Below are 25,866 nucleotides of genomic sequence, written 5' to 3'. Positions count from 1 at the left end.
TCAGAGGCAAAAATAGGCTTTCCACGAAACACTGAATAACCATAAAATAGCAATGAGTCATGTACAGTGTCATCACCCCCTCAGCATTTCTGTCTTTTGTGTAGCAGGGAGCAACAACCACAGTCAGTGCTGAATAAAGGTTACCTTTAAGTGCACATTACCGTGCACTTCACTTAAAGTGTAGAAAAGTGTCCTCATCCAAACAATGGAAAAGAAAAAGGCTTCTTTAACAGTTAATTTCTTCACAGGAAAAGAACAGATAAAGAAAGAGCGAGGCCAGGCACTAATTAAATACATATGCAATGTATAGCCCGCAGTGAGTTAGGTGATATGAAACGCTCTAAATTTAGTTCACAAAGGTGAAGTGTAGTTTCTGTGCAAAAAAAAAAAGTAACCGTTACCAAAAAGGTTTTCAAAACACTTCCCATCAGCCATTGGTTGAAAAAAAGATAGCTCCGTCTAAAACTCACATCATTGGTTGGACCATTGTTGCTATGCAGAGCTGGTTGGGATGCTAAAACCGTGGCTAAAACATAGCAATGTTAAACACGGTCAACACTTTTAATGGGAATCAACCTACAAATTACTTTTTACCTACGAATTACAGGTATTTACTAAGAGACTTATTTGGTGGGGTAGAAAAATAAAAAATATATACCTTTTACCTTTCTTCGATTAATAAACGAAGGCCTTAGAAACAGAATTCAGTCCTTAATAGATCAAAAGAAAAGAGCTGGACACTCCTGACTAAAAAAAATGGTTCAACACAGTGACAACAAAGCTGAACACTTATGCTATTTAAAAGATAAACTCTTAGACAGCCTTCACAGAGTAACCTTCATAGAGAAATTGATTGGCTGTTTATTAACAAGGATATAATGGACTTGGTTATATCAGGATACAGCATACAAATAAGTCCTTGATGTCAGGTAATATATAATGCAGACTTTACAAAAGGGCTGTTTTGAAGGATGGGAAAGCAGCAACTATATTGGGCCTAAAAAAAAGAAGAATGAATAATAAAATTTACAAAACAGAAGCAAACATTGCCATTCATTTCAAATGCAAAGGCTGTTTAGTCAAAAGTAAAAAAATATATAATTAAAAAGTAAGAAATAATCCAATCCGTTTCATTCTAAAAGGACAGAGCGTAGGTGGAAAATGTTCATGTAGCAAGAGGTTTTTGATGCATGAAACCTTGACTTATGTATTATAAGTGGACCTCAGCGAAAAATAAAAAAGGACTTTTTTATGGGATCTGTATTAGGCCCTCTGTTATTTTCAATATATATGATGCCACTTGGAAATATTATAAGGAAACATGGAATTAGTTTCCATTGTTATGCTGATGACACTCAAATATATATTTCATCACGGCCGGATGAAAACGCAAAATTTTCCAAATTGACAGAGTGTGTTAAAGATATAAAAGATTGGATGACCCGTAATTTTCTTTTATTAAATCCAGACAAGACAGAGGTAATACTTATCGGTTCAAAAAACCGCCCACAAAACCTCGCACAATACAACTTTAACATCATAGGATGTCCTGTTACTTTATCCTCTACAGTAAAAGACCTGGGTGTTATACTCGATTGCAACCTGTCTTTTGAAAATCATATTTCATATGTTACAAAAACAGCCTTTTTCCACCTTAGAAACATTGCTAAGCTACGTAATATGCTATCAGTTTCTGATGCAGAAAAGTTAGTTCATGCATTCATGACCTCGAGACTGGATTACTGTAATGCTTTATTAGCTGGTTGTCCTGCATCCTCAATAAACAAGCTACAGTTAGTCCAAAATGCCGCCGCTAGAGTTCTTACTAGATCAAGAAAATATGATCATATAACACCGATTTTATCATCACTGCATTGGTTACCTATAAAGTTCCGTATTAATTACAAGGTATTGCTACTGACCTATAAAGCCCTAAACGGCTTAGCTCCAGTCTATTTAACGGATCTTTTATCACCCTATAATCCATCGCGCTCTTTAAGATCACTAAATTCAAGGCTTTTGGTCATACCTAGGATATCCAGAACCACCAAAGGAGGGAGAGCATTCTCACATTTGGCTCCAAAACTCTGGAATAGTCTTCCTGATACTGTTCGTTGCTCAGACTCGCTCTCCCAGTTTAAAACTAGATTAAAGTCGCATCTCTTCAGCCAGGCATTCATATAATCCTACAGTTCAAACTACAATCCGGCCTCTAGCTCATAAATGCCAGAGGAGAACTGGCCCCCAACTGAGTTTGGGTTCTCCCAAGGTTTTTTTTCTCCATTAGGTCACCTGATGGAGTTTTAGGACACCATTAGGTCACTTGATGAAGTTTTTCGGTTCCTTGCCACTGTTGCCTTTGGCTTGCTCAGTTGGGGATATTTTGGGGATATTTAATTTAATTTTATCAATCAATAAATTCCTCTTGAAACAAACTTTGTTGTATTATTTTAATTTAATACTGTGAAGCTGCTTTGATACAATCTGTATTGTGAAAAGCGCTATACAAATAAACTTGACTTGACTTGACTTGACTATCACTTAAAAAAAAAAAATAAAATTATATATATATATATATATATATATATATATATATATATATATATATATATATATATATATATATATATATATATATATATATATATATATATATATATATATATATGTGAATACAACATCTTTGGCATGCTCGCTCGCTTATAAAAACAATTGGAAAAACATGTTGAAAAGAAATGTATTATTATATGTATATTCCAATGTAAGCACAAAACTGTTGCTAAACAGATGCTTCCATTTTTAACTGACCCATTTTACATGTTTTGGATCATTATAAACCGTGTAGTGTCTTGATTATGCTGCATTTTATGTTTTTACAACAACAATGCATTACAAGCAACATTCAACATTAAAAGGAGGTCCCTTGGTCAACCATCCAGCAGTTAGTGTGTTTAGAAGTTAAGGGGCAGTTAATGAAGTCTCTCCCACTACATACTGGAGTTCACAAAATACACAAAAAGATGACAACAGGTTAAAAGGTTGCTAAAGCAGCACATACCGCTCACATGTGTGTAGATGTTTTAGTAATGTCATGAACTTTTAAATACCGCCAATAAAAGGCACTGCCATTTTTCAGTAATATGCCCTCACGCTAGAAGCATTCAGAACAGAATTTTTTACTGCCACACCATGTTTCCTGAATGCGAACATGGCAGTTTTATATAAGACATGTTAATAGCATTCAAATGGGACCAGGGTTACAGTTAATCTCAGCAAATGCCACCTTAAACCCACAGACAAATGGCTCCCTAACCACAGAAAGGGTTCTTGTACAGAACCTAAAAATCCTGAAATGTTACGAATTTTCTACCATTTCCATTTAATACAGTAGCTACAGGGCATAACTAATCCAGCATTATTAATGCTTTAGAAATAAATAGGATGTTTAATATTTTGGTGACCTTTTTCTTAACATCATTTCTGTTTGACCCATACATCTTTGAATATTCAGTCTCAGGTCAGGAAATAGATTGACTGCTTGATCAATTAATCGCTAGAAGAAAAAAGAAAAGAAAAAAAAAGAGAGGCATTTTCTGCAATTCAAATCGAATGATAAGGTCAAGGTTACTCTGACAACGTGTCCTAACCAGACGCGATGAGAAGATTCCAGCGACAAATAATTTGTCTGTCCACACTAGACGCGACGCGACTGCGAGATGCGTCAAAATCAATCAAAACCCACAGCCAATCAGAACAGCGTGTGGGCGGAGTCTCGCGGCAAGTGCACAGTCAGTACCAGAGAGTAATCTTGACGGCACTCCCAAGAAAATGGATAAGAAGGCTACATAATCAAATTCACAAATATTACACCATTTAAACATTATTAAAAATAGATAGGCTACTGAGTTACTAAAACAATCTTTGTCAAAGAATACACTTGTTTGTTCACAGTTTGAACGTTCTTGTTTCCATTTGTTTAATTTCAAGATCTTAGGTGAATTGTCCATTGTTGCTTTTACAGCTACAAAGCTGGGAGCACTAAATGATATTCAAAGTCACAGTACACGCTTTTAACATTAAATAAAGCACATAAACTGTACCTGAGATTATCATTGCCACATTTTGTGTTTGTTGTTCCAGCCGCGACGTCGCAGAAAAATAGAAACCGTTTCTAAAATAGAATCGTCACGTGTCGCCGTCGGGGCTGGTTAGGACAAAAACTCTGATTAACATGGAAAAGATACCTTTTAGTCTGAGCTTTGAGTCTCGCTTTGAGTCTGAGAAAGGTGCATTACAAATAAAATGTATTATTATTATTATTTTATCGTGCGTCGCGTGTAGTTAGGACACGGTGTGAGTAAAACAACATTCCCAAATCTTGAATAGGAGAAAAGTAACGGTATTGTTCAGTCGATGTAGCCTTTTTCTTAAAGGAATAGTAATAAAAAAGATATATAATTTACTCTACATCATGACTTTCTTTCTTCCATGGAACACAAAAAGAAAAGGACAATTTACTGGCCATTCCTTCATGTAGAATAAAAGTGACCTGGGCTGTCACACTACAAAATGACAACAACGACAAAAAACACACACACAAAAAAAAAAAACCCCACTAAAGTAGTCCATATGACTTGTGCACTATATTTCAAGTCTTCTGAAGTTGATGGCGCCATGTAGCAACAGAAAGATTCATATAGATCGAGCATGAAATATCTGGATCACTTGTTTGATCATTTTGGACATTATTCATCTTATGAGGAAAAAAAAAATAGCCAGTACATTCTTCACCATTTATCATTTCTGCCTTTTATGTTTCACAGAAAAAAGACAGTCGTACTCTTACTTGTTTGGAACATATTGAGTGCGAGTAAATGGTGACAGAATTTGGATCTTTGTGTGAACTATCTTGAAATACAACAATGAATCACTAAAAGGAAAAATGAACAGTCAGCATTTTTTTTTTTTTAATGTAGCCAAGCAAAACATTCTTGTAATCACAAGAACAGGAGCATTTCTCATGAGATGTTATTCTCTTTAAACCACGCTGCGCTGATCTGTGAGCCACTCAAACCTCCCGTGTTCTGTGTCATGGGTCATCAAAGCACTGCAGTGAAACCAGAGCCCTCTCTGCAGGGGAAGACAACAAGGCCAAGCAGAAGACTCTCAGTTAAACCCACTCGATGTGGATTGCCTTTACAACGTTCATATCGGACTAGATTCTAAAAAACACCCTTCAGCTGTGACAATATTCACAATAAATTTGCAGCAATACCTACTTTATTGTTAAAGTCCCCCTGGCCTATATAATCATTATATCCCTTAAAACTCATCTTTGATCACCAAAATGAGATATTTTAAAAAAAAAATCAAATTTGCTCCACCTCCACTCACTCACACCAGCTCAGAGATCCACTTGTTGAGGATCACATGTTGACGTGATTTGGTTACAAGGTAGTTTACGACGTCAGAAACACCAGCGATTTCAAAACGCGCTTTGTGTTCACTGCAGTTTTAAGGAGAAAATACTCAGCAATGGTTTTGACATGAATTTGCACAAGGTTTGTCTGAAAGCATATTAAAAACACCACACAGACATATAAACAACATTAAAAGCTTGATTTTCACCACAGGGGGACTAATTTTAGGTTTCTTTTTTTTTAAGCCATTCTATTTTAAAATTGGAAATATCTACATTAAAAAAGCAGCACAAGTGCATCATAAATTCCTAAAAATGGTTTGAAATGTTGACCAAAATGATTAAATAATTATTTCATATAAATTATAAAATATTTATAAATAAATAAAAATAAAATATTTATAAATACATAAACACATTTATAAATACATAAAAATAAATAGCTTTTCAGAATGAATAAATAAAGATAAAAGTATAAATAAATAAATAACATTTATATTAAACAAAGGGTAAATATTGACTTCTCTACCTGTGAAAAGAGCATTTATTTGTCAATCCATCATGCTATTTAATAATTTTCAACTCATTGGAGACCACAGCTCCCCTTTCTCTTACCTGGTGGTCCTGAATTTTACGGCCCACTACTCTGAAGGCGTTGTTGCCAGTGTGGTGATAGATGTGGACTCGACTAAAGCCTGTGGATCCACCAGCCGGAACCCACTTCTTATTGGCGTCGTCATATACCATGACAGCAGCCCGTGCCTGACAGATACTCTGCTCACTGAAAAAGAAGAAAAAAAGAGACATATGCATGATTGGATGATGGAAAACTATTCACAATGTTTTTTTTCAAGGGTTAAAATTCACTCAAATGAACTGCCTCTGATCTAAAGTGGCAATAAATATGGGATCCAGTGCATTAAATTCAATGAAAAGACATCAGAATTGAATAATTCCTTAAATCTATGCAGTAGTTAAACGTTCTTTCAATCACAGAAAGCTTTGAACCACAGTGAAGTAACCATCTGTCATGTGATCCTGCATTGGCACTCAAGTGCAGTACACCTTTATAGGCCACCCTTTCATTAAGCAGTCACCCAATCAATTTCCCCCGTCTATCCACTTTGCACTATAGAGCAACTCTACCTTGCATATAACAATAAATTATTTACAATGACTTCCAAACTCCCACTGCGTTAATAGAATAGCAAAAGAGCCACTGAAAGCCTTCCCTTGTCATGTGATCACATTCAAGTAACACTTTTAATGCAGGTGGCAAAAGGAGAGAGTGAGAAAGCAAGAGAAAAAGTGCTCTGACCTTGAAAAAAAACGAAAACAAAAAAAACTTCTGGTTGCTTACATCCCCCTACTCTAGAAACCTTGACAATGGCATCTTAATATATCTTTCTTTTTTTTGTCACTTTGTTGCAAACCGGACCTTGAGAAATGAAAGCTAGATTTTATGGAAGTGTTCATGTCCTAAGCACTTGCATTCTTTTGGTTGCTTGGTTTCTCTGCATTAAGTAGCTTTAGTCAGCCTGGTTAGAACACGGTGTAAAACTAACAACAATATGATGTCCATGCTACTTGATTACACTAACCTTAGTCCTCACAAGCATTGATGTCACATAAAATCACATACAAAAGACTTCGGACTGCTGGGGAGATGGAAAGATCAGATGCCTAACATAATCAAGTTAATCTGGTCAAATAATCATGACAAAGCGCTCCAGAATATACATCGACAGACTGTTGAGTGTTTTGTTTTGCTTTTCCCTGAAATCATTCTGGGGACTGAGATGAGATCCCGGGATCATCCGCCTAGTAGATAAGGGCTAATCTAACAGGATTGTCCTCCGAGACCAATCCCTACACTTTAATTAAGGAAGAAGCATGCGGGAGTGGGCCGAGCGGGCTCTGCGGTGCTCTATGTCATATTACGGTGTAATTGATGGCAGACAGTCAGGGAACAAATGCTTATTACAGGAGAACAGGTCAATGGGAGGGAGCCATGACACACAAAAAGAAAAAAAGAAAAACTTTCAACAAAAACCTATGAATCTAATAGAAAACATTAACATCCTGCATCATTAGCCCAAGCAGTTCTTGCATAGAAACAAAGGAATGACTCAACCCAAAATTCCAGTTTATTTTATGTCATATTTTATTTGATCATATAAATCATATATTCATATGAGATCATATAAAACATGTTTGGTTTTGGTTTAAGTCTTAATATAGTGCTTGTGCTGTATGGGCCACTTTTGTGATCATTTTTAATTGTGACAATGTGTGATAAATTACCTATTTTTTAACCATATTATATTTTGTATTATTTATACATTTTATATGTTATAAGCAGAACTCCACTCAGCAGTCTGATCATCCAGCTTCATCTGTACATCATAGACCTCAACATTAAGAGCATCAGTATGAGGGCCAGGACAACAACAAGGACGAAGCAGGCCACACTGCTGGAATTTGCTGATCTCATGATACCTGGGAATGATCGTTTCACCCACATCTTGCTACTGTAAATAAGGCCCTGTTTACACCTGGTATTAAGATGCGTTTTGGTCTATTGGATCACAAGTGGACGATGCTAAATACAGGTGTAAACAGGGTCTAAAACATTTTGAGCTTGTCCACTTTCGACCACTTCCAGAGGTAGTCGAAAACGCTTTCGACCGCATTGCTTTTGTAGTGTAAACGCTCACGTGGTCGAACAGCCACAAAAGACCGCCTACTCTCCGCCTACTGACTTCATGCATAAACATTATGGGAAGCACGCTAGCCTGATGGGATTTAAACTTTGGCTGGAGACCCAAGTTTGGTTTGAAGACAAAAAAACGTACCAAGCACAATGTACTCTCACCATTCCTGATTTCTAACACAAACTCGCCAATTTCGGCGTGGTCTCGCGGCTATCAAAGCAGAAACGAAAGCTGCTGCTCTCCTTGTGTTTTTCTGTTTTCTCCAGTCGTGGTCATATGTAAATTGCGCACGCTTATTTCGTCCATTAGATCGAAAGATCTGAAAAAGTCCATTTACATGCCCATAGACCCTCCCCTCGAAGAAATCGGGACATTAGTGGTTAGAAGTGGACAAAAGAGACCAGGTGTAAACGTGTGTGTCTCCTTCGTCTACTTGTGATCCTATCGACCAAAACGCATCTTAATACCAGGTGTAAACAGGGCCTAAATTCAATCTGACACTTCAGCAGGCCTGGAGAACAGTGGATTTCAAACACACAGTGCGACTACACAAAGAACAGTGTCAGTCCACCATTCATGTTTATATAGTTGTTCTGATTTGGCAATAAAACATTTAAACAGATAATGTTTCCCTTCGATCTCATTTCAGAGGTGCAAATAAATCTCAAGGACAGACAGAGACAAGCACACAGGGTTCTGTGATGAAAGGAAAACAACGTGATGGAATAAAGCACACAGACAAAATTATGACAGCTATGCAATCTATTCTCACATTTTTTCCATCTATCATAGGATTAATAAGCCATTTAGGGAATTGTCAAAATAACAAGCTCCGCTGTGCTGGAATTGGATGCAAATAAAAAAGCAGTTTAATATAAATAAGCTAAACTAGTGGTGTGTGAGTATGCAGTGCTTCAAGTATAAAATAAAGCTGAACAATTATTAAAACCTTATATTATTTTGTCTCTCTTCAAACCTCAAGTGAACAATGGTAATTATATATTAATAATTATATTAACGTTAATTGGCAAATTCTCTGAATCTCTGTTGCATGTCAAGTGTTTGACATTTGGATCAAAGATGAACTGAAAAAAACTGTTTGTTTAAAGCTTAAAGGACTTAATTTGCTGTAAACAAGCACTATGACAAAGTGTCATCAAAAACCCTCTGATAAAAAAAACAACAAAAAAAAAACATCCAAAGCACTGCAGCAATGCAATCAGGAAACATTTTCATTCCTTCATCGCCTTGACGTCTCAACAGCTAAAAAATACGACATCAGAGGGCTTCGTGCTGAGGCTGCAGTGACGCGAGAGCAAGCACTGCCTGCAAAATGCTCTGGGGAAGAGCATGGTAAACCAAGATCTGATTATGCAACCCAGCGCCCACAACATCAGGAGAAATAATCATCAACCTTCTACACAGCTCAAAGTAACGTCCTCAATGACAGCTCCATTGTCTCTTTCTGTGTAACACACTCATTCAGAAATAAACTACAGTTAAAGGGATGCTTGTTGCAGCATGTGTGAGGATGGCATTGAACCTATAAACAAGGATGCGGATTCTGCAAGCTGACAACACCACACAAAAAAAAAAATCATCATTATTTTAATGTGCTTTTATATTCAGCCGTTATGTCATCAGACAAGTTTTACAAACCTAATTCAATAAATCAGCTCTGACTCAACAATATGCTTGCATCATCACTCAGGAAAGTTTACAGAAGCAATTTTATGCATTAAAAAGTGTTAGTAAAAATACATCTAGGTAAATGTTGAATAATCTGTTGTTTGAAGACTAGAAAATATAATATTTGTTGAAATGATAGTGTCACTGCTTTTATTTTTATGTAAAAGTCAAATAAAATAAAAACATATTTAGGAATTTCAAATTTGCATTGATGTTCTATATAATTCACAAGTTGCAAAACACTACGTGAATTAAACAGATCTTGATATCTGTGTCAATGTATGATGAACTAGCCCTGAAGGTTTAATATGAATCATGCATGTCACGAAGGCCAATTCAGACATGTTCACACTTTAACACTTAGTTTGTTTACACAGCTCAAATTGTCTAACACTATAACTCAACAAGCTGCCATCTCTAAGCCACATCACAAATCCACTGAGACTCTAGCAAACACAGGGATTCAAACCGCCTTACAAGTCAAATGGAACCACTGACCTCAGGTCCAGATATCTACAGAGCAATCCTGCTCAGAGGCCAAGGGATTTCTGAGGTATTGTTGAATTCTCTCACAAAGAATATCAAAAAAGAAAGAATGAAATACAGACAAACAGTTAAACAAAGTCTCAGTCAAGGTTACCACCATAATATCCCAATAGAATCCCGTTCTTGTGTGATGGCTCCTCAACTCCTGAAACTTCATGCAACACCAACAGAGAAAACCACAATGTGTTTCACACAATGAAGGAATATATATCTTGAAGGACACAGCGACAGAGATCATGCGGTAAATCTTCAAGATTGAATGGCTAGGAAATGTGCCCTCTAAAATGTCATAGACAATGTTGCAAGAGAAACTAAAGCCAGCAAAGAAGGGATACAATTTAGCCTTCTTTGAAAGACATATTTGCCAAGTTATTGAAGAGCACACACATTTGGGTTAGTGAGTCAATTCAGTGTGAGAGAAGGGTATTTTCATGGATGACAGGTTGTAATTCTGAGTCAGGGCTGGAAAAGCAAGAGAAACATTGGGTCGTCATCAGGTTCGGGGTATAACTGGAACGTCCCGGGCCCTGTGACAATAGGAGCCCATTAAAGGCCTTCTATAGTATAGCTCTACTCTTTGGGCCTTGGCAAGTAGTTCGATTCACAAATGACTCTCATGAACAGATTCTTTTTGATGAAAAAAAGAGATACCCAAGAGACAGAATACCCAGTACTGTCTGATTCCAGAAACAATTGACTCCTATGAGCTGGTTCTTTTAACAGATAGTTCAAAAAGATGAGTTACAGTTTTGAATCAATCAATCAATCAATCAATCAATCAATCAAAAACACTGAAATAAACTCAAATGAACCAAAATGGAATCTGAAATGTAATGAAATTCAATCAATTTGCGAGTCAGAATTGATCAATTTTGGAAATCTGTATAGATACCCCGCCTTATTTTCCAACAAGTTTTCTGAACAATCACCTCATCTGCATTGGTCAGTTAAACAGGTAGTCCCACTCCAAACTCATGCCTTTGGTCAAGCCAATATAATCATGTTCAAGGACAAGGATATTACCACCACACGGTTTACTTGTGCTTATCTCTGGATATTAAAGCTGGTATACGAGAACGCACATTAACACTGAGAACAAAAAATTACACACTTCAAGTCTAATAGCAAAATGGACCAAATAATCAATGGCAACATGAAGGGCTAAATATCTAAATTGAATGATTCTACAAATCCTTAAGAGGGCCATGGACTCCTAAAATAACACTTCTGCTGCGTTTTACCTACTCAACTAGCCACAGGTGCGTGAGAAAGAGCAGACAGGAGCTATTTTAAACCATACTCCTGTAACAGAGATGGCTCAGGCTGAGAGCTGACTGCTCACAGGGAGCTCGAGGGTCCACGGCATGGTGTAGGCGTAGCAGGGAGATGGAAATAGGCTCCAACTCCCACTGTGAGATTCATACCGTCTCACAGCCACAAGGTGAGATCAGCATACAGTGACAAATAACTGAAACCCTGATCACCGTCTGCAAAAGGGGATCACGATGAACCCGACAGGATAGAACTAAAATACATACATATATAAGATATAAATAACAGAATATATAAAACATACACTACATACAAAACTATAAAAAATGCAATTTATTCCTTTAATGGTAAAGCTGAATTTTCAGCAGTCCTCAGTGACACTCCAGTAAGAACAGGCACGGTATAGAAAAACGAATATTCTTAAAATTCTCCTTTTGTGTTCCATGGAAAAAAATAACATACAGGTTTGAAACAATTGATTAAAGTGCCCCTATTATGCTTTTTCAGATATTCCCTTTCATGCAGTGTGTAATAGTTGTTTGGGAATGTAGAAGGTCTGCAAAGTTTTAAAGATCAAAGTGCACGACAAATAAAGTTATTGTCTCCCAAAAGAAAGAATCGATTCTGACCTGCCGAAACTAGTCGTCAGTAATTCCAGTCTTTCTTACGTAACATTCATTCGTGACAAATTTGCATTATGCCAGTCTATGGTTTTCATTGGCTGCCCACAAACGTCGTCTACTTTGGCCAGCCCTCAGGCAACACTGTAGCTGGTTCGTGTTGTGTACATGTTGAGAAGACGCTGTTTTCTGCGCTGTCAAATCAAATCCTCTTTGTATACAATTCCAAAGAGTGAGGATGTGAAGAGTCAGTGGTTAAAATTACCACAGCAATACAAATGCAGTATAACCTTTTTTCGCGTTCCCGTCATTTTTGTGACGATTGCTTCTAAAATCTTGGCGAGGTCAACGCGGGATTTGCTAAACGATCCAATAAAGAATGGACAGTACCCACTTTATCTGGACCAACTTGCTCCTCTGAATCATACTCTGTACGATTAATTATTCATGTAAATATTTTCTACCGAGTGTTCAAAATACATATAGTTTTGTTTTTTAGATTTTGTACACCCAGTGCAGCTGTAGGTCTCCGGCTAGCCGCTTATCTCACCTTATTACTGTCTTACTGAAATAGTTATGCTAATAATCTGTGGGCCCACTATTAACAAAATTGTGTGTCAATTAATGCAGGTTCAGGTTGAATAATTATCTCTTCAAATGTTTCATCATCGGACTCATGCTCAAACAGATATGGTAACATCAACGCCATCGTTACTGTCTTTACAGTGTGTAAAATCGCTCAGGATTTAGGAAGCCTCCGGAACTGAAATTCAGATATGGTAATGAACATTTCGGACACGCGCTGTAAGCGGTCGACCAACCACAAAAGACTGGGCCATCTGACCAATCAGAGATAATTACAAGCATGAGCCAACGCTTTTGTGGAGTAGTCAGGCTAGGTGAGGAAATCTGAATTTTGCTCTTCCTATATGACTGTATAGGAAGCGTTTGGAAGAGGAGGATGTCGAACTCACTATATGAAGCAGCATGTCAACCAATTTAGCACTTGTATCTGTTTTCCTGTGCATTTAATTTCCTCCATTTTGAGGAGGATACTATCCGTGACAATCTTCAAGCCAATTCAAAAGATTTCAGACTCCGTAGTGATCACACACTAGTGTCGAGAGAGACATCCTCATAAGTCACAATCCCTCGTTGCTGTTTTTGCTCTTTTGGTCTTTTTATAGAATGAGGAATTAAAGCCATCACCTTAGCAACACTGTGTACGTGGGTGGGTTTTATGTGTAGCTCCTACATAATACTGTGAAAAAAATCTGTATGGGGGGTACAGAGTCATTCAGGCTTCTTTCACTTGCCTTTTGTTTTCATCTATAGCACAAGCCTTGAGTGAATGATCAGCGCTAAATAGACAGTAAACTGGTCTATCCCCGAGTCTATCTCGAGATATATGAAAATATAAAAACATGAACATTAATACTCTCAGCCTGGTGTTCATTGTTCACCCTTACTATGATCCTTTGCAGCTAATGACAGTGACTGCTTCCTTCCACAGGCGAGATGGAGAGTCCCTGAGCTGCCAACACCTCACCTCCTCCACAGAAACTGCAAAAACTGGCTTAAAAATACACTCCACTCACAAACCATGAGTCACGCAGAACACCCGTTTCGGTAGATGCCAGTGCAGATTCATTCATGCCATGCTTTGCAGGACAATGGGAGACATCATCACTGTATAAACAGCCCTGGTGACATTCTCTGCATGGGCAGCTATTTGTGAGAGGAGTCTGCTTTTAAGCCACTGGCAAGGGGACAAGAACACACTTAAAAAGGACAGAAACCAATGCGAGCAGATTGCTAATACAGTTTTAATTCACTGAATTTTGAGTACGAACACAAACGGGCTATATGAAATCTGGAAGAAAAAAAAGGTCAGCACCATCAGAAAACAAAAATGTGCCAAATATTTATAAAATACAGACAAATGTAGCAGTGACTCAAGTGAATCAACTGAGACTTCATCTTTTTGTCTGGACATCATAATAGGGGTGGTTATTATCAGCATTCATTACTTTTATTTCATGATAACGACATATAAATCACAAATTAGTTATTTTTTTGCTTTAAATAAGGATTTTATATTATAAAAAATATATATACTATTGAAATTGTATAATTCTTATCACCAATTTCAATATCACAAAAAAACTAATACTAGTGCAAGTAAAATAAAAATAAAATAAAAACTCAAGCTTACAAAGACAAGTAAATAGTCTACAACAATAATACAACAATACTAAACTACAATAGAACAAAGACACAAATGAAACCGACCCATCTGAAAAACTTCAAGCACTATAAAAAATAAATACTACATAAATTGTGTAAAGTAATAAAATGTATAAGAAACACTGCTTAGTCAATGTCTAATATACATTTATCCTTATTAAAGTTACAAAAGTGATTCAGTCAAGAGCAATGATGGATTTTCTCGCTGTTATAGTTTATTTAACAGTAATGATACAGACGGCAGATTTATTAGGCTGTTGTCACTTTAAGAGCAAATGCACTGATCCAATATACTGTTACACATGCTTTTTCTTTCTCAACCGTTTACATTCACTTAAGACATTATTTTTTTATTTTTAGTATAAAAATTAAGACAGTATTTTTACACAAGTATGTAACGTTCAAGCCCAATTATGTGGCAAAAAAAACTCAGTTCAGCACTCACATGCTGTATGAGCAGCAGCTTTATGTGTGCGGCCCTCAGGCCATGTTTACACCTGGTATTAAGATGCGTTTTGGTTCTCATAATGTACCTCAAACTCAGTAGCATGTCACAGAGAAACGTTCTGCTCGAGTCGTCCTTGCGATGGAGGTTCGGGTTGCGACTCGCGCTCAGATCGATTTGGTAAAATCAACATCATCGTCACTGTCTTTACGGTTCAATCGCTGAGCTTCAGGAAGCCTCCGGACAGAGCTGACTACGCTGAATGTTCACAACATCAGCACTGCGTGACTACATTTAATGCCCTTCCGATATTACCCTTGTTTTTGCGTGCAGTCTCTTTTTTTCTGTAGCCACTCTTACATTTCTTACACATTCTTGCATTTTACAACGGGTGAATCTCCAGTTGTCACTGATGATTGTCGTTTGGACTTTTCTGGATCCGCCAACAAATTGATGAGTTTAATTATATCAAGAGCTGTGAGAAAAGGCTATAAATCTCCACCTCCAACATCCTCACACGCAATATAGCCTTATAGCCGAGACACCTTCTTTATGTGTACAGATGTGACGTAATGACGCAAAGACATGCTCGAATTTATGTGGAAATCCACCAGTACCACAGGCATTAAAAACATTAGCCTATTACAAGCTCACCATTTTGAATCGAGCTAAGGCAAGCAGATAGTTTTGAACACTGGCTGGTTATGTACTTGCTCAAATTTATTTTGGATAATTTTTAATCCCAAAAAGTTACGGAATGCAGCTTTAATCGTGTCTACAGGTATACAGCCCACACCTACATCACAGTAATGTTTTATTTATATTATACATAATTATAACAACACAATACATAATATATTAAATTAATATGTTTTTATCACATCATATTTGTTATGTATAATATATAATACATTTATACATTTAAATGTGGAATTTAAACATTAATATAAAGATAATGATTCTGAGAATAATAAGATGAAATGGTAATATAATAATATACAACAACATGTGTATCATATTTATATTGTATATTTATTTAACTATAAACATTATTAAACATTAATCTAAAGACAAAGCCTGTGAGAAAAATCTTACGAAATGGTACATTTGTTTTTAAGAATATAGTGATCATCTCTAATTTCAATTTAGAGACACATTTTCCTCTAAGACACAATAAGGAAACCACAAAGCGCTTTCCTAAAATTAAAAATAGGTCGAACAAAAGCTTTGAGCAAAGTCCAAAATTTGAGTTTGGATTGTTTTCAGTCAGAGAACGTGTTGGTGAACTGGTTGTAATACTTTTTAGAGCCCAAAACACTTCAGAGAATGTCTGTTCTACCCAATTTACAACATGCCAATATCTACTGCAGCACAAATATATGCCTTTCTTTCTTTTTTCCTTGTTTGACTGGTCACTGAAAAACATCAGCAAAATACGTCTATCCTAAATACATTTTCTCTTTGACAGCAGCCATCTGTCATCTTTATCTAAGCAGTGTGTCGGGTATAATCCACACAGTTTGACATGTAGGAAATTCAAGAGGTTCGTGGTTGTGTAGTAAAGCCAGACGGATGCCACTATAAAGTCTAAGAGATACTACTTCCCTCTTTTTAATCATGAGGAACTTTTACAATAGCTTTCAAATTAAAACTGGAACTCAAGCTGACATCAATTAATGTGACCTTTGACAGCATCATGGAAAACTGAAATATGTGTGTGTGTGTGTGTGTGTGTGTGTGTGTGTGTGTGTGTGTGTGTGTGTGTGTGTGTGTGTGTGTGTGTGTGTGTGTGTGTGTGTGTGTGTGTGTGTGTGTGTGTATATATATATACAGTACCAGTCAAAAGTTTGGAAACGTTACTATTTTTAATGTTTTTGAAAGAAGTCTCTTATGCTCATCAAGCCTGCAGTTAAAAAACAGTAATATTATGAAATATTATTACAATTTAAAATAATGGTTCTCTTTTTTAATATATTTTAAAATGTAATTTATTTTTGTGATGCAAAGCTGAATTTTCATCAGCAAGTACTCCAGTCTTTGGTGTCTTATGATCCTTCAGAAATCATTCTAATATGCTGATTTGATACTCAGTTATTATCAATGATGGAAACAGTTGTGCTGTTTAATATATTTTTTTGGAATACTTTTCCAAAAAGTAAAACGTTAACAGCATTTATTCATTAAAACAGCATTTATTCAAAATAAAAACATTTCTAACAATATAAATCGTTACCATCACCTTTTATCAATTTAACGCATCCTTGTTGAATTAAAGTACTAATTTCTTTTAAAAAAAAAAAGTTATTGTTCCCAAACTTTTGAACGGTAGTGTATATTGTTACAAATAAATACAGTTCTTTTTAACTTTTTATTCATCAAATAATCCTGAAAAAAGTATCTCAGGTTATAAAAAAATATTAAGCAGCACAACTGTTTCCAACATTGATCATAAATCAGCATATTAGAATGATTTCTGAAGGATCATAAGACACTGGAGGACTTGCTGATGAAAATTCAGCTTTGCATCACAAAAATAAATTACATTTTAAAGTATATTAAAAAAGAGAACCATTATTTTAAATTGTAATAATATTTCATAATATTACTGTTTTTTTTTTTTACTGAAGGCTTGATGAGCATAAGAGACTTCTTTCAAAAACATTAAAAATAGTAACGTTTCCAAACTTTTGACTGGTACTATATATATATATATGTTGGAATTTAAAATGGACTGAATGTGTTGCCAAAGCAAAGGTGTTAATCGAAACAAACATTTAGCATTCATCATTTATATAAATAAACATGTAATATTTATATTAAATATTTGATATAAGTATATGTGAAAAATATAATCTATATATAAATACATGTTGTTGATTTTTTTGCATTTAAAGTGGAGTATATGTTTACAAAGCAATTCAGTATTCACCCAAAAAAAAACTAAAAAAACACAATCTTAAGAATGATAGTCCCAACTCATAAAACGGGACTAGCACTACTGGTTTTCCTCAGCACAGTATTGCAAAACATAAACATCAGCAAAACAAAGAATTTCAAAGAATCTTCTCATTCCAGAAAAGGCTACCACCAACACCTCACCTCCAGAATGTTTACCGTGTATGCGGTGCAAACCAATGCAATTTACTTTTAACTGCAATTAAGTAAGTAGCAGGTGAGTGCTGACAGCGACCTGTTATGCCTCCACTGAGCTGCCCATTCACACACAAAGAATGCACAGCGACTTCTCACACCAAACCTTTTGCATGCATGGAGGTTCCCCTTAAGAACGTCATAAGTGATACTTAGTCATGGCAGCATGGTTTATAAAAACACCCCATTCATTGTGGCAACATGGGGAAACACCTTTCCTTCAAAGAATTGTAAGCACTTATTAGCAGTGAGAAAACAATTTAACTTGGTTGAGACCCCTTTGTCAGTAAAATGTGGACAAAAAATGAACTTTGATTTGGTCTGCAGGGCCATATTTGTGCGATGGGATAAACCAGCCATGAATGTTTGATGAGTGAATTTGCAGTGCACAAATGTTGGTAGCCTGCCACTGGTTTTATAGGCCAATTTGTGCATCTCCCATCCATTCCACGGGGAGCTATTAGAGCAAATGAAACTGTAATCTTACTGAAAACATTTTCCACCACACTTCCTAAAGCAGCTCACATCCTCCATAATTACAATAGAGCACTGCTTTATTAAACCCATAATCCCAGAGAGCAATATTGAAGTAGAAAGTAAACCGACGTGAACCTAAACATGTATTTCAACAATGTCTTCGAGCTACATTAAGGATGCAACAGTTGCAAAGGAAAACAAACCCATGAAGCCTGTGTGTGTACGTACCGATGGACTTCCATTTTCGAAGACTGGGCGCATCTTTCATTCAGTATGAAGCCGGACACCTTGCATTGTGCTGCAGACTGGAGCTGCATGGCTTCCCCCGGCTCCGACGCTGCGGATTCGATCCCGATCACACACGCCTATTCATCGCGTTCCCTCTATTCTGAATGCATCGGTGATTCATTATTTAGAGATGGGCGCAAGTCAGCAGCGCTTCTCCATGCTGCTCGCGTACACAATCCCGCTTTTCACAGTGCTGGACGGTAACCTGGCAACAGGCATTTGAGTGCTCACAGTTGTTAAAGGAGATCACGTTTGGGAAGATGAAATTGCTACGCTGTGTTAATACTGCTCAACTGAGCAGGCTTTTTCCCGCCCTGCCTCTCTCCCTTTCTCTCTCCCTTGCTCTGGTCTTTCCTACCCCCACCCTCCTCTCTTTATTCTGTGCTGCTCGGTTTCAATAGTGATTTATCTTTCCTGGCTAAGCTTTGTTTTGAAGCAGCATGTGCATGCAGTGATCTGTGCACAATGAGGTAAACATCATTTCAAACGCATGATATGCAAAACGCTAGCCTAAATATTTAAGGATTGAGAGGTAGCTTTGCCTTCAAAAAGAAGGAAACTCTTATTTTTGGCCTTAAGTGACTTCTCAGGTCACAAACATAGTTTAAGCATATACGTAAATGTGAGTGTTTAGCGCTTACGTTGGCCTGCTGACAGTACTCAAGGGGGTGCTAGAGTTGCCATTAGATGTTGGTGTCATTAAACCAGATGTGTTAGTATTCAGGTAAGTTACTATATTCACTTAAAATTGATGATAAGATTCTCTTCAAAACTGCCCAGGGCTGGGCGATATTATGACAAAAGTTTCAAATCAAAATATTCATACCACTGATGGCGAAGCATTCAACATGTTTGTTAAGTAGTAAGCTCTACAAAGTAAGCTACCTTTTAATTTAGAGCACTATAAAATCAATTTAATTTTTTCCCAAATTCTTTGTTTTGCATTTTATTTTTTGGCGATTCTGTTTTATGATTTAATATACAAATTTATTATAAAACAAATGCTGTCTAATGAAATTAGTTATTATTATTATTATTATTATTGTTATTATTATAGTTATTATTATTATGAGTAGTAGTAGTAGTAGTAGTAGTAGTAGATTAAAAATTATTGCTGGTTTAACTTAAAAGTGACCTGATTGCCTTAAAATGTTGAGTTCATTGAGATTAAAAAATTGAGTTAATACAATGAAGGATATTGGTTTAATCAACAGAAACTTAAAATATTATGTTGTCTGAACCACATTATCTAAGTTGTTTTGACAAAAGATAAAGTTGTGATGAAAGTTTTTTACAGTGTAGTATCCTACTACTACTACTACTACTACTTCGAGAAGTACATTTTACAATACAATAGAATAGTTGTCAATTTTATGTTAACTAGGTTGTCAATTTTAAGTTAATTTTGTCACGAAGAGTTTTTAGCAACACGCATCTGATCGTTTTAATGTAGGTCAAATATAAAAAATTACTCCGTTTATTATTGATATTGTGGATTTCTTTTTAATAAATAATAGATTTAATTGTTCAACCCTACATCCTGCCATTACAGTAGTGCACCTTAAAAAAAAAAAACCTGAACGAAGAAAAAGGTTTATGCTAATATATGAAATATAACAACCCTGATCTGATACCCTTTGCAACGCAACACACAAAACCAAGCTTGTGTAGATAGTAACATCTGTGTTCACATACTTGCATACAGTCTGGGCCTTAGACACTCAGTAGAGAAAGACAATACAAGATGCGCTATTGTTTAAAACATTTACAGTGGCACAATATAATATAATCCCTTTAAATTTAACATTTTGTAAGGTACTGAACCTTCAAAAACAGATTTGACCAGCACACTGGATTCAGCTTTGCTCCAACTGCTGGAGGCCAAAAAATGAGCAATCAATCTACACAAAATTGCTGTGCGCTACCCTGTTCTCAAATGGGAAAAGCTCAACATGATCCTTACAACAGTGCCACTGAGCTGAAGAGAGCAATAAAGCCAAATCAATTCAATTATTTACGTATTTGAAAGCATGATCTCCGAGCAGTAAAACAGGGAAACATGTGACAGATGCACTCTGGGATCATGTGGTTTGGTGCATGGCACAGATCCTGTGGTTTGCGATTGTCTGGCTTGTCTCCACAGGAACAGATGGGTGTGAGTGACAGGTCAGGTGCAAAAGAAGGGCCTTGTCATTTTTGAGGGTGGGGTTCAGCGCGCAGACGCCTGATCATAATGCACGGTCACGCTCCGAGCGTCCAGTCTGTAAACTTGGCAATTAATCACTCAGGCGCTGACGAGGGCAGCACCGGTCAAGGACCCACCCAAATCAACAATCACTGACAGGGACGGGTTGACAGCAAGAGCAATCAATATGACTTCGGTGCTTCTCAATAGGGCTGTCAAGATACCAAACTTTTAATAGTCAAAACCAGTGAAATTTCAAACCAATTGCCACAGCAAATATGCTAATATTATACTCTAATAATAATAATAAAATTATTGAATTGTATTATAATTTTTATCATCATCATCATCATTTCAACACCACAGCCAATATGCTAATATAACACTAATACAATATTTAATAACAACATTTGTTTGTTAAATTCACCTTTTAGTGCGTAATACTGTTTTGTCCACACACAGTTCAGTAATTAGTGACAACTGCATTCTACAACCTAATTAACTAAAATTCAGGTAGTGTCAACAGCATTTACAACATTTCTGTGTATAACAGAGTGATTGCAAGAAAAATCACAGGGAAAGAGGTACAAGCTTTGATTGCCAGATCTTGCAAAATAAACAGTGATCAAAAACAAGCCCAGAATAAAACCAAAATAAATCTAAATGCTTTATATTGTCAATAAGACCAAAATATTGTGACCTGCACCTGCCCACTTTAATAACTTGATTGCTTTATGAGCCAAACCCAAACAAAAAGGCCAAAATGCTTATAATTAGTAAACATGGCAACACTGCAACAGAGTGCTCAATGAACAACCCTCCATAGATGCACTGAAGCTCAAGTCGCCATTGGCTAGTAAATGTATCTTACTCTCCAGACTTTTTACATGAAATGCAAGAACAATGCAAATGAAAAAAAATTAAAATAATCTACATAAATATAATATTAAATATAAAATATAAATTTCAAAAACTATTAAAGTAAACAGTCTACTAAAATAAGAACAAACTACAAGCAAGAGCACAAATAAACACAATAGAACAAAGATACAAATGAAACAGGTTTTTCAGGTAGATCTAGTAGTAGTTAGATACATATTAGGTAGATTATGTACAGAAATTGAATAAAGTAATCAAAAAAAAAAAAAAGTCACTGCATACACTGTAAGAAAAAAAATTACATCCCCAAGTCAAAATTTTCTAGTGACTGGTTACATCTACATTTTTCAATTAGTCTGACGTATTATTTCTCATTGAGCCAATGTTAACAGACTATTGCAACAAGAATTGCACTTGGGCCAATAAAAAAATTTAGATGTGATCAGTCAATAGAAAATTTTGACTTGGAGAGGTTAGAAATGTTTTACAGTGTAATCTGCACTGTATAAATTAAATATAGATGAATCCTTATTAAAGTTATTCTGTGAAGTGATATTTTTGCAGTGAGTCTATTGTTTGATTAACATTAAAAACAGACAGTAGATATAGCGTATATGGCTGTAAGTGCTGTTATGAGATACCGGTACCACTGTGTTGTGTTATTGTAAAAAAAAGTAAGAAAAAAAAAGAAAAAAGAAAAGAAAAAAAGAACTTCCAGTTAGATTAATAAATATTTTTCTTTAAAAAAAAAGAAAAAAAAAAAAAAAAAAAAAGACAGTAGCAGGAATATAAGGCTGCTGTCACTTTAAGGTATAACCCGGGGATCCAATATACTGATACCATACACGTGCGTTTTATCTCTCGACGGTTTATGTTCACTTAACAAAAAACCGACTATGTTTACTAGGATACTCGCCAAGTCGGTCATTTTGACATCATTTTGTGTGAAATTGTCCGTTCAAGCAGAAGACGACGTGAAAGAGAGCTCAATTCAGTATTTGCGCGCTGTCAGACGCGACTTACATTTAGGGGATTCACTGCCATATTTAAATGCAGTTGTTACTCCTGAAACTTTAGAGTGTGTATGTGGCCACAGTCTAGCTAGAATACAAAAATTGGGAGTATACTGCCTGAGCTCCATGCTGGCAAATTTTACAAATTGTTGGGTTGGATTTAACACTTGCTGAAAGCAGAAAATGTTCACTCTCCTTTTCCATTTCATCAATGGAAAAGCCACAACTGTTTTCAGACCCATTGAGTGCTATCGCACTCCAGCAAATGTGCAAGTCAAGCACAGTCACAGATTCTCCCGTTTTGAAAGCAGCGTAACAACGCAGGAATCAATTAGCTACTCTGGACCTGAGAGCAGTATGCTAATACGCTACGAACACTTCAACAGCAAACGTAGACCTTTCGAATCTCACGTAGACTGTAGTTGGCGTGCAACATCCCAGACTTGTCAGGCGATGAGAGAGCCACCTGGAAGCACCAGGTTCCCGTGAGTGGGCGGCGCAGTCGGGTTAGGCTGAGAGTGTGAAACCTTGAGCCGGCGTCGGCGGAACACATGGTGCATGGGAGGATGCATGCAACACCTCTGCTTATAAACCACATGTCCACAGGAGGCCTGGCACCGCCGTTTCGAGCTTTATGCCTCTGCAGGAACTGACAACACCACCATAGAACCAGTCAGGGCTTGTCCCTTTCTGTTAAACCCGTATTCCACAAGAATATAAGTCACTTGTCACTATATGAGTGTCTTCAGTTCTCTATATAAAGTCACAGTGGTTAATCATATAACTGCATTGTTTAACCTAAATATGGCCATTAAAAAATAGCTCCAAAATAATGTTCCTTTTATCTGAAAATATGAGAACCCACAGTCATGTCTATAAATTAGATCCTACTATATTGTGATTTGTGGTAAATATTTGCTCTGACAAACGACTAGATTCTAGAGCTGCATGATTAATTATATTTTAATCGTGATAACAATGATCTGCTTCTCTCGATTAATTACAAATAATTGTTGTGATAGGCCTGGTGGTTATTTGTCCTGAAAACATTTGACATTTCCATTATCTTGCATTGGTAATGAGCCTCCATCTTTCCTGCTTGGGGTTGCCAGATGTCAAGAGCATAAATCCTCCAAACAGAGCTTTTCTCTTAAAAGGATACGTTTTCTGTCCAGTGTTTTACTTTATCTTCCCCAACCAGGCAACCATACGCACACGCTCTGATCTCTCTGAGCTGCAAAAAAGCGCTTATGATGCGACAAGTCAAGTCACCTTTATTTATATAGCATTTTATACAAAACAGATTGTTTCAAAGCAGCTTTACAGTGATGGCAGGAAAATGATGCATTTCGGCAGCTGTTCAGCTGAGGTCAGTTCAGTGTTCAGTTCTGTTGTAAAGAGCATTTATTAAATTAGTTCATTTCATCTATAAAGCAGTTCTGCCAAAAATGACGTTATCGTCCAACTAATTTCAGCTCTCATACAACAGCATCAGTACAGTCAGCTCCATAATATTGTTGAATATAAAGTGTCAAACTGTATGTTGAAATTTATTGATATCTACTGTGAAATTCTGCTCAAATGTGAGTGTCATACAGGGAGTCTGTGTTCCTTCATGAGGCCGCATCTGCGATTTGCTGCTACTGAATCTGCGAGAGAACTGTAATAAATCCAAACATGAATCTCGACCATATTGTTTGCGATCATGGTTGGTAAAAAAATGCACTTATGCAACCTCTGTGCTACAATAGAAAGTAAAAAAAAATACATTTGGAATTAAGAGGAGGAGCCACTGTTTTTGTATTGATTTTCCATTTGATGAAACTCTCATAGTTGGTTAAATAAAGTCCATACGCCACCTACAGGCATATTAAGTGAACGATTTGATGATTATCGTGTAGCCCTTACTAAATGCACCATGAAATCTGAAACTTGGTCAACTTGATTTGATCCAAATCAATAGTTTTAGTAAAATTCATAATATTGTGCCAATAATTTTTTTTATTGGAAATCTGGACAGAGTAAAAATTTACAATCAAAAATATAATAAAGATAATTAATGTAAATACTTTGGGTATTAATGTAGTAATTATATTTGAATATTAAATCTTATTTCATTTTTAGCAGATGCGTTATGAATCGATTTATTTTTACACCTTGAATTGTGATCCAAATCTTGAGCCGCTCAAAGCTGAAATGCAAAACCATGCGAATTACTTTGCCTTTACATATGCAAGCAAGCGCTCTATCTTGCCCTTAGCAACAACCTCCCAGCATGCTGCTATATTCTAATACATGTGACAGCAGACAGACAGACTGACAGACAGACAGACAGACAGACTGACTGACTGACTGCTAGTGCCTGGCTCCAAGCAGGATCCCAAACAAAACTCAAACCATCTCAATGTCAAGAAAAACTAAATGCTACAATAGGCATCAAGCATTAAATGACACTAAAACCCATCAAGAATCACTGTATTGCTTTACATGATACTTTTTGGACTTGATTTATAACTTTATTTTCAAATGAACTTGATACAACAGTATTACCTCTAGCAGTAAAAAGACCATTAATCATCTGAAGTGGTGAGGATACGACACATCTGCACTTAGACTAAACAGTCTTCTGAATAGTGCTGACAGCAGAGTTTCTTTATACCAACACTTACAGGCAAAACCTTACAAAAGGTTAAGAGGTCACTACTGACCTGGTTTATGTTTCCCAAAAGCATTGCTATGTAACTATGGTCGCAAGTTCCATTGAACTCTATTGGTAACAACAGAACTTGCGACCATGGCTTTGGAAAACACACCCCAGCATGGTAGAAAGTCAAGATATAGTACTGATTTATTGTTATTTTGGGTTTGTAAACACGGAATTCACTAAAGATGATCATTATTAAGGTTTTTAACAAATCTGGT

At 36.4% G+C, this 25,866-nt stretch overlaps 1 protein-coding gene across 5 annotated transcripts in view; it reads right to left on the bottom strand.

Moving 5' to 3' along the window:
• The window catches only part of enah (ENAH actin regulator), a 105,160-nt gene that overhangs the window by 55,012 nt on the left and 24,282 nt on the right, over nucleotides 1–25,866 (bottom strand). For 2 of the 5 annotated variants that reach the window (XM_082148205.1, XM_082148204.1), the window contains exon 2: nucleotides 6,035–6,200. In XM_082148205.1, coding sequence (XP_082004331.1) covers nucleotides 6,035–6,200 — 166 coding nt within the window. Of the gene's footprint in view, nucleotides 1–6,034; nucleotides 6,201–18,807; nucleotides 19,854–25,866 lie in introns of those variants that run through there. The other 3 variants (XM_082148203.1, XM_082148206.1, XM_082148207.1) reach the window with 3 other exon arrangements.

Source organism: Leuciscus leuciscus (assembly GCF_965113295.1).
Source record: "Leuciscus leuciscus genome assembly, chromosome: 19".
NCBI classification, from domain to species: domain Eukaryota; kingdom Metazoa; phylum Chordata; class Actinopteri; order Cypriniformes; family Leuciscidae; genus Leuciscus; species Leuciscus leuciscus.
Note: the sequence above shows the minus strand (reverse complement) of the source record. Positions and strands in the feature narration are given on the sequence as shown.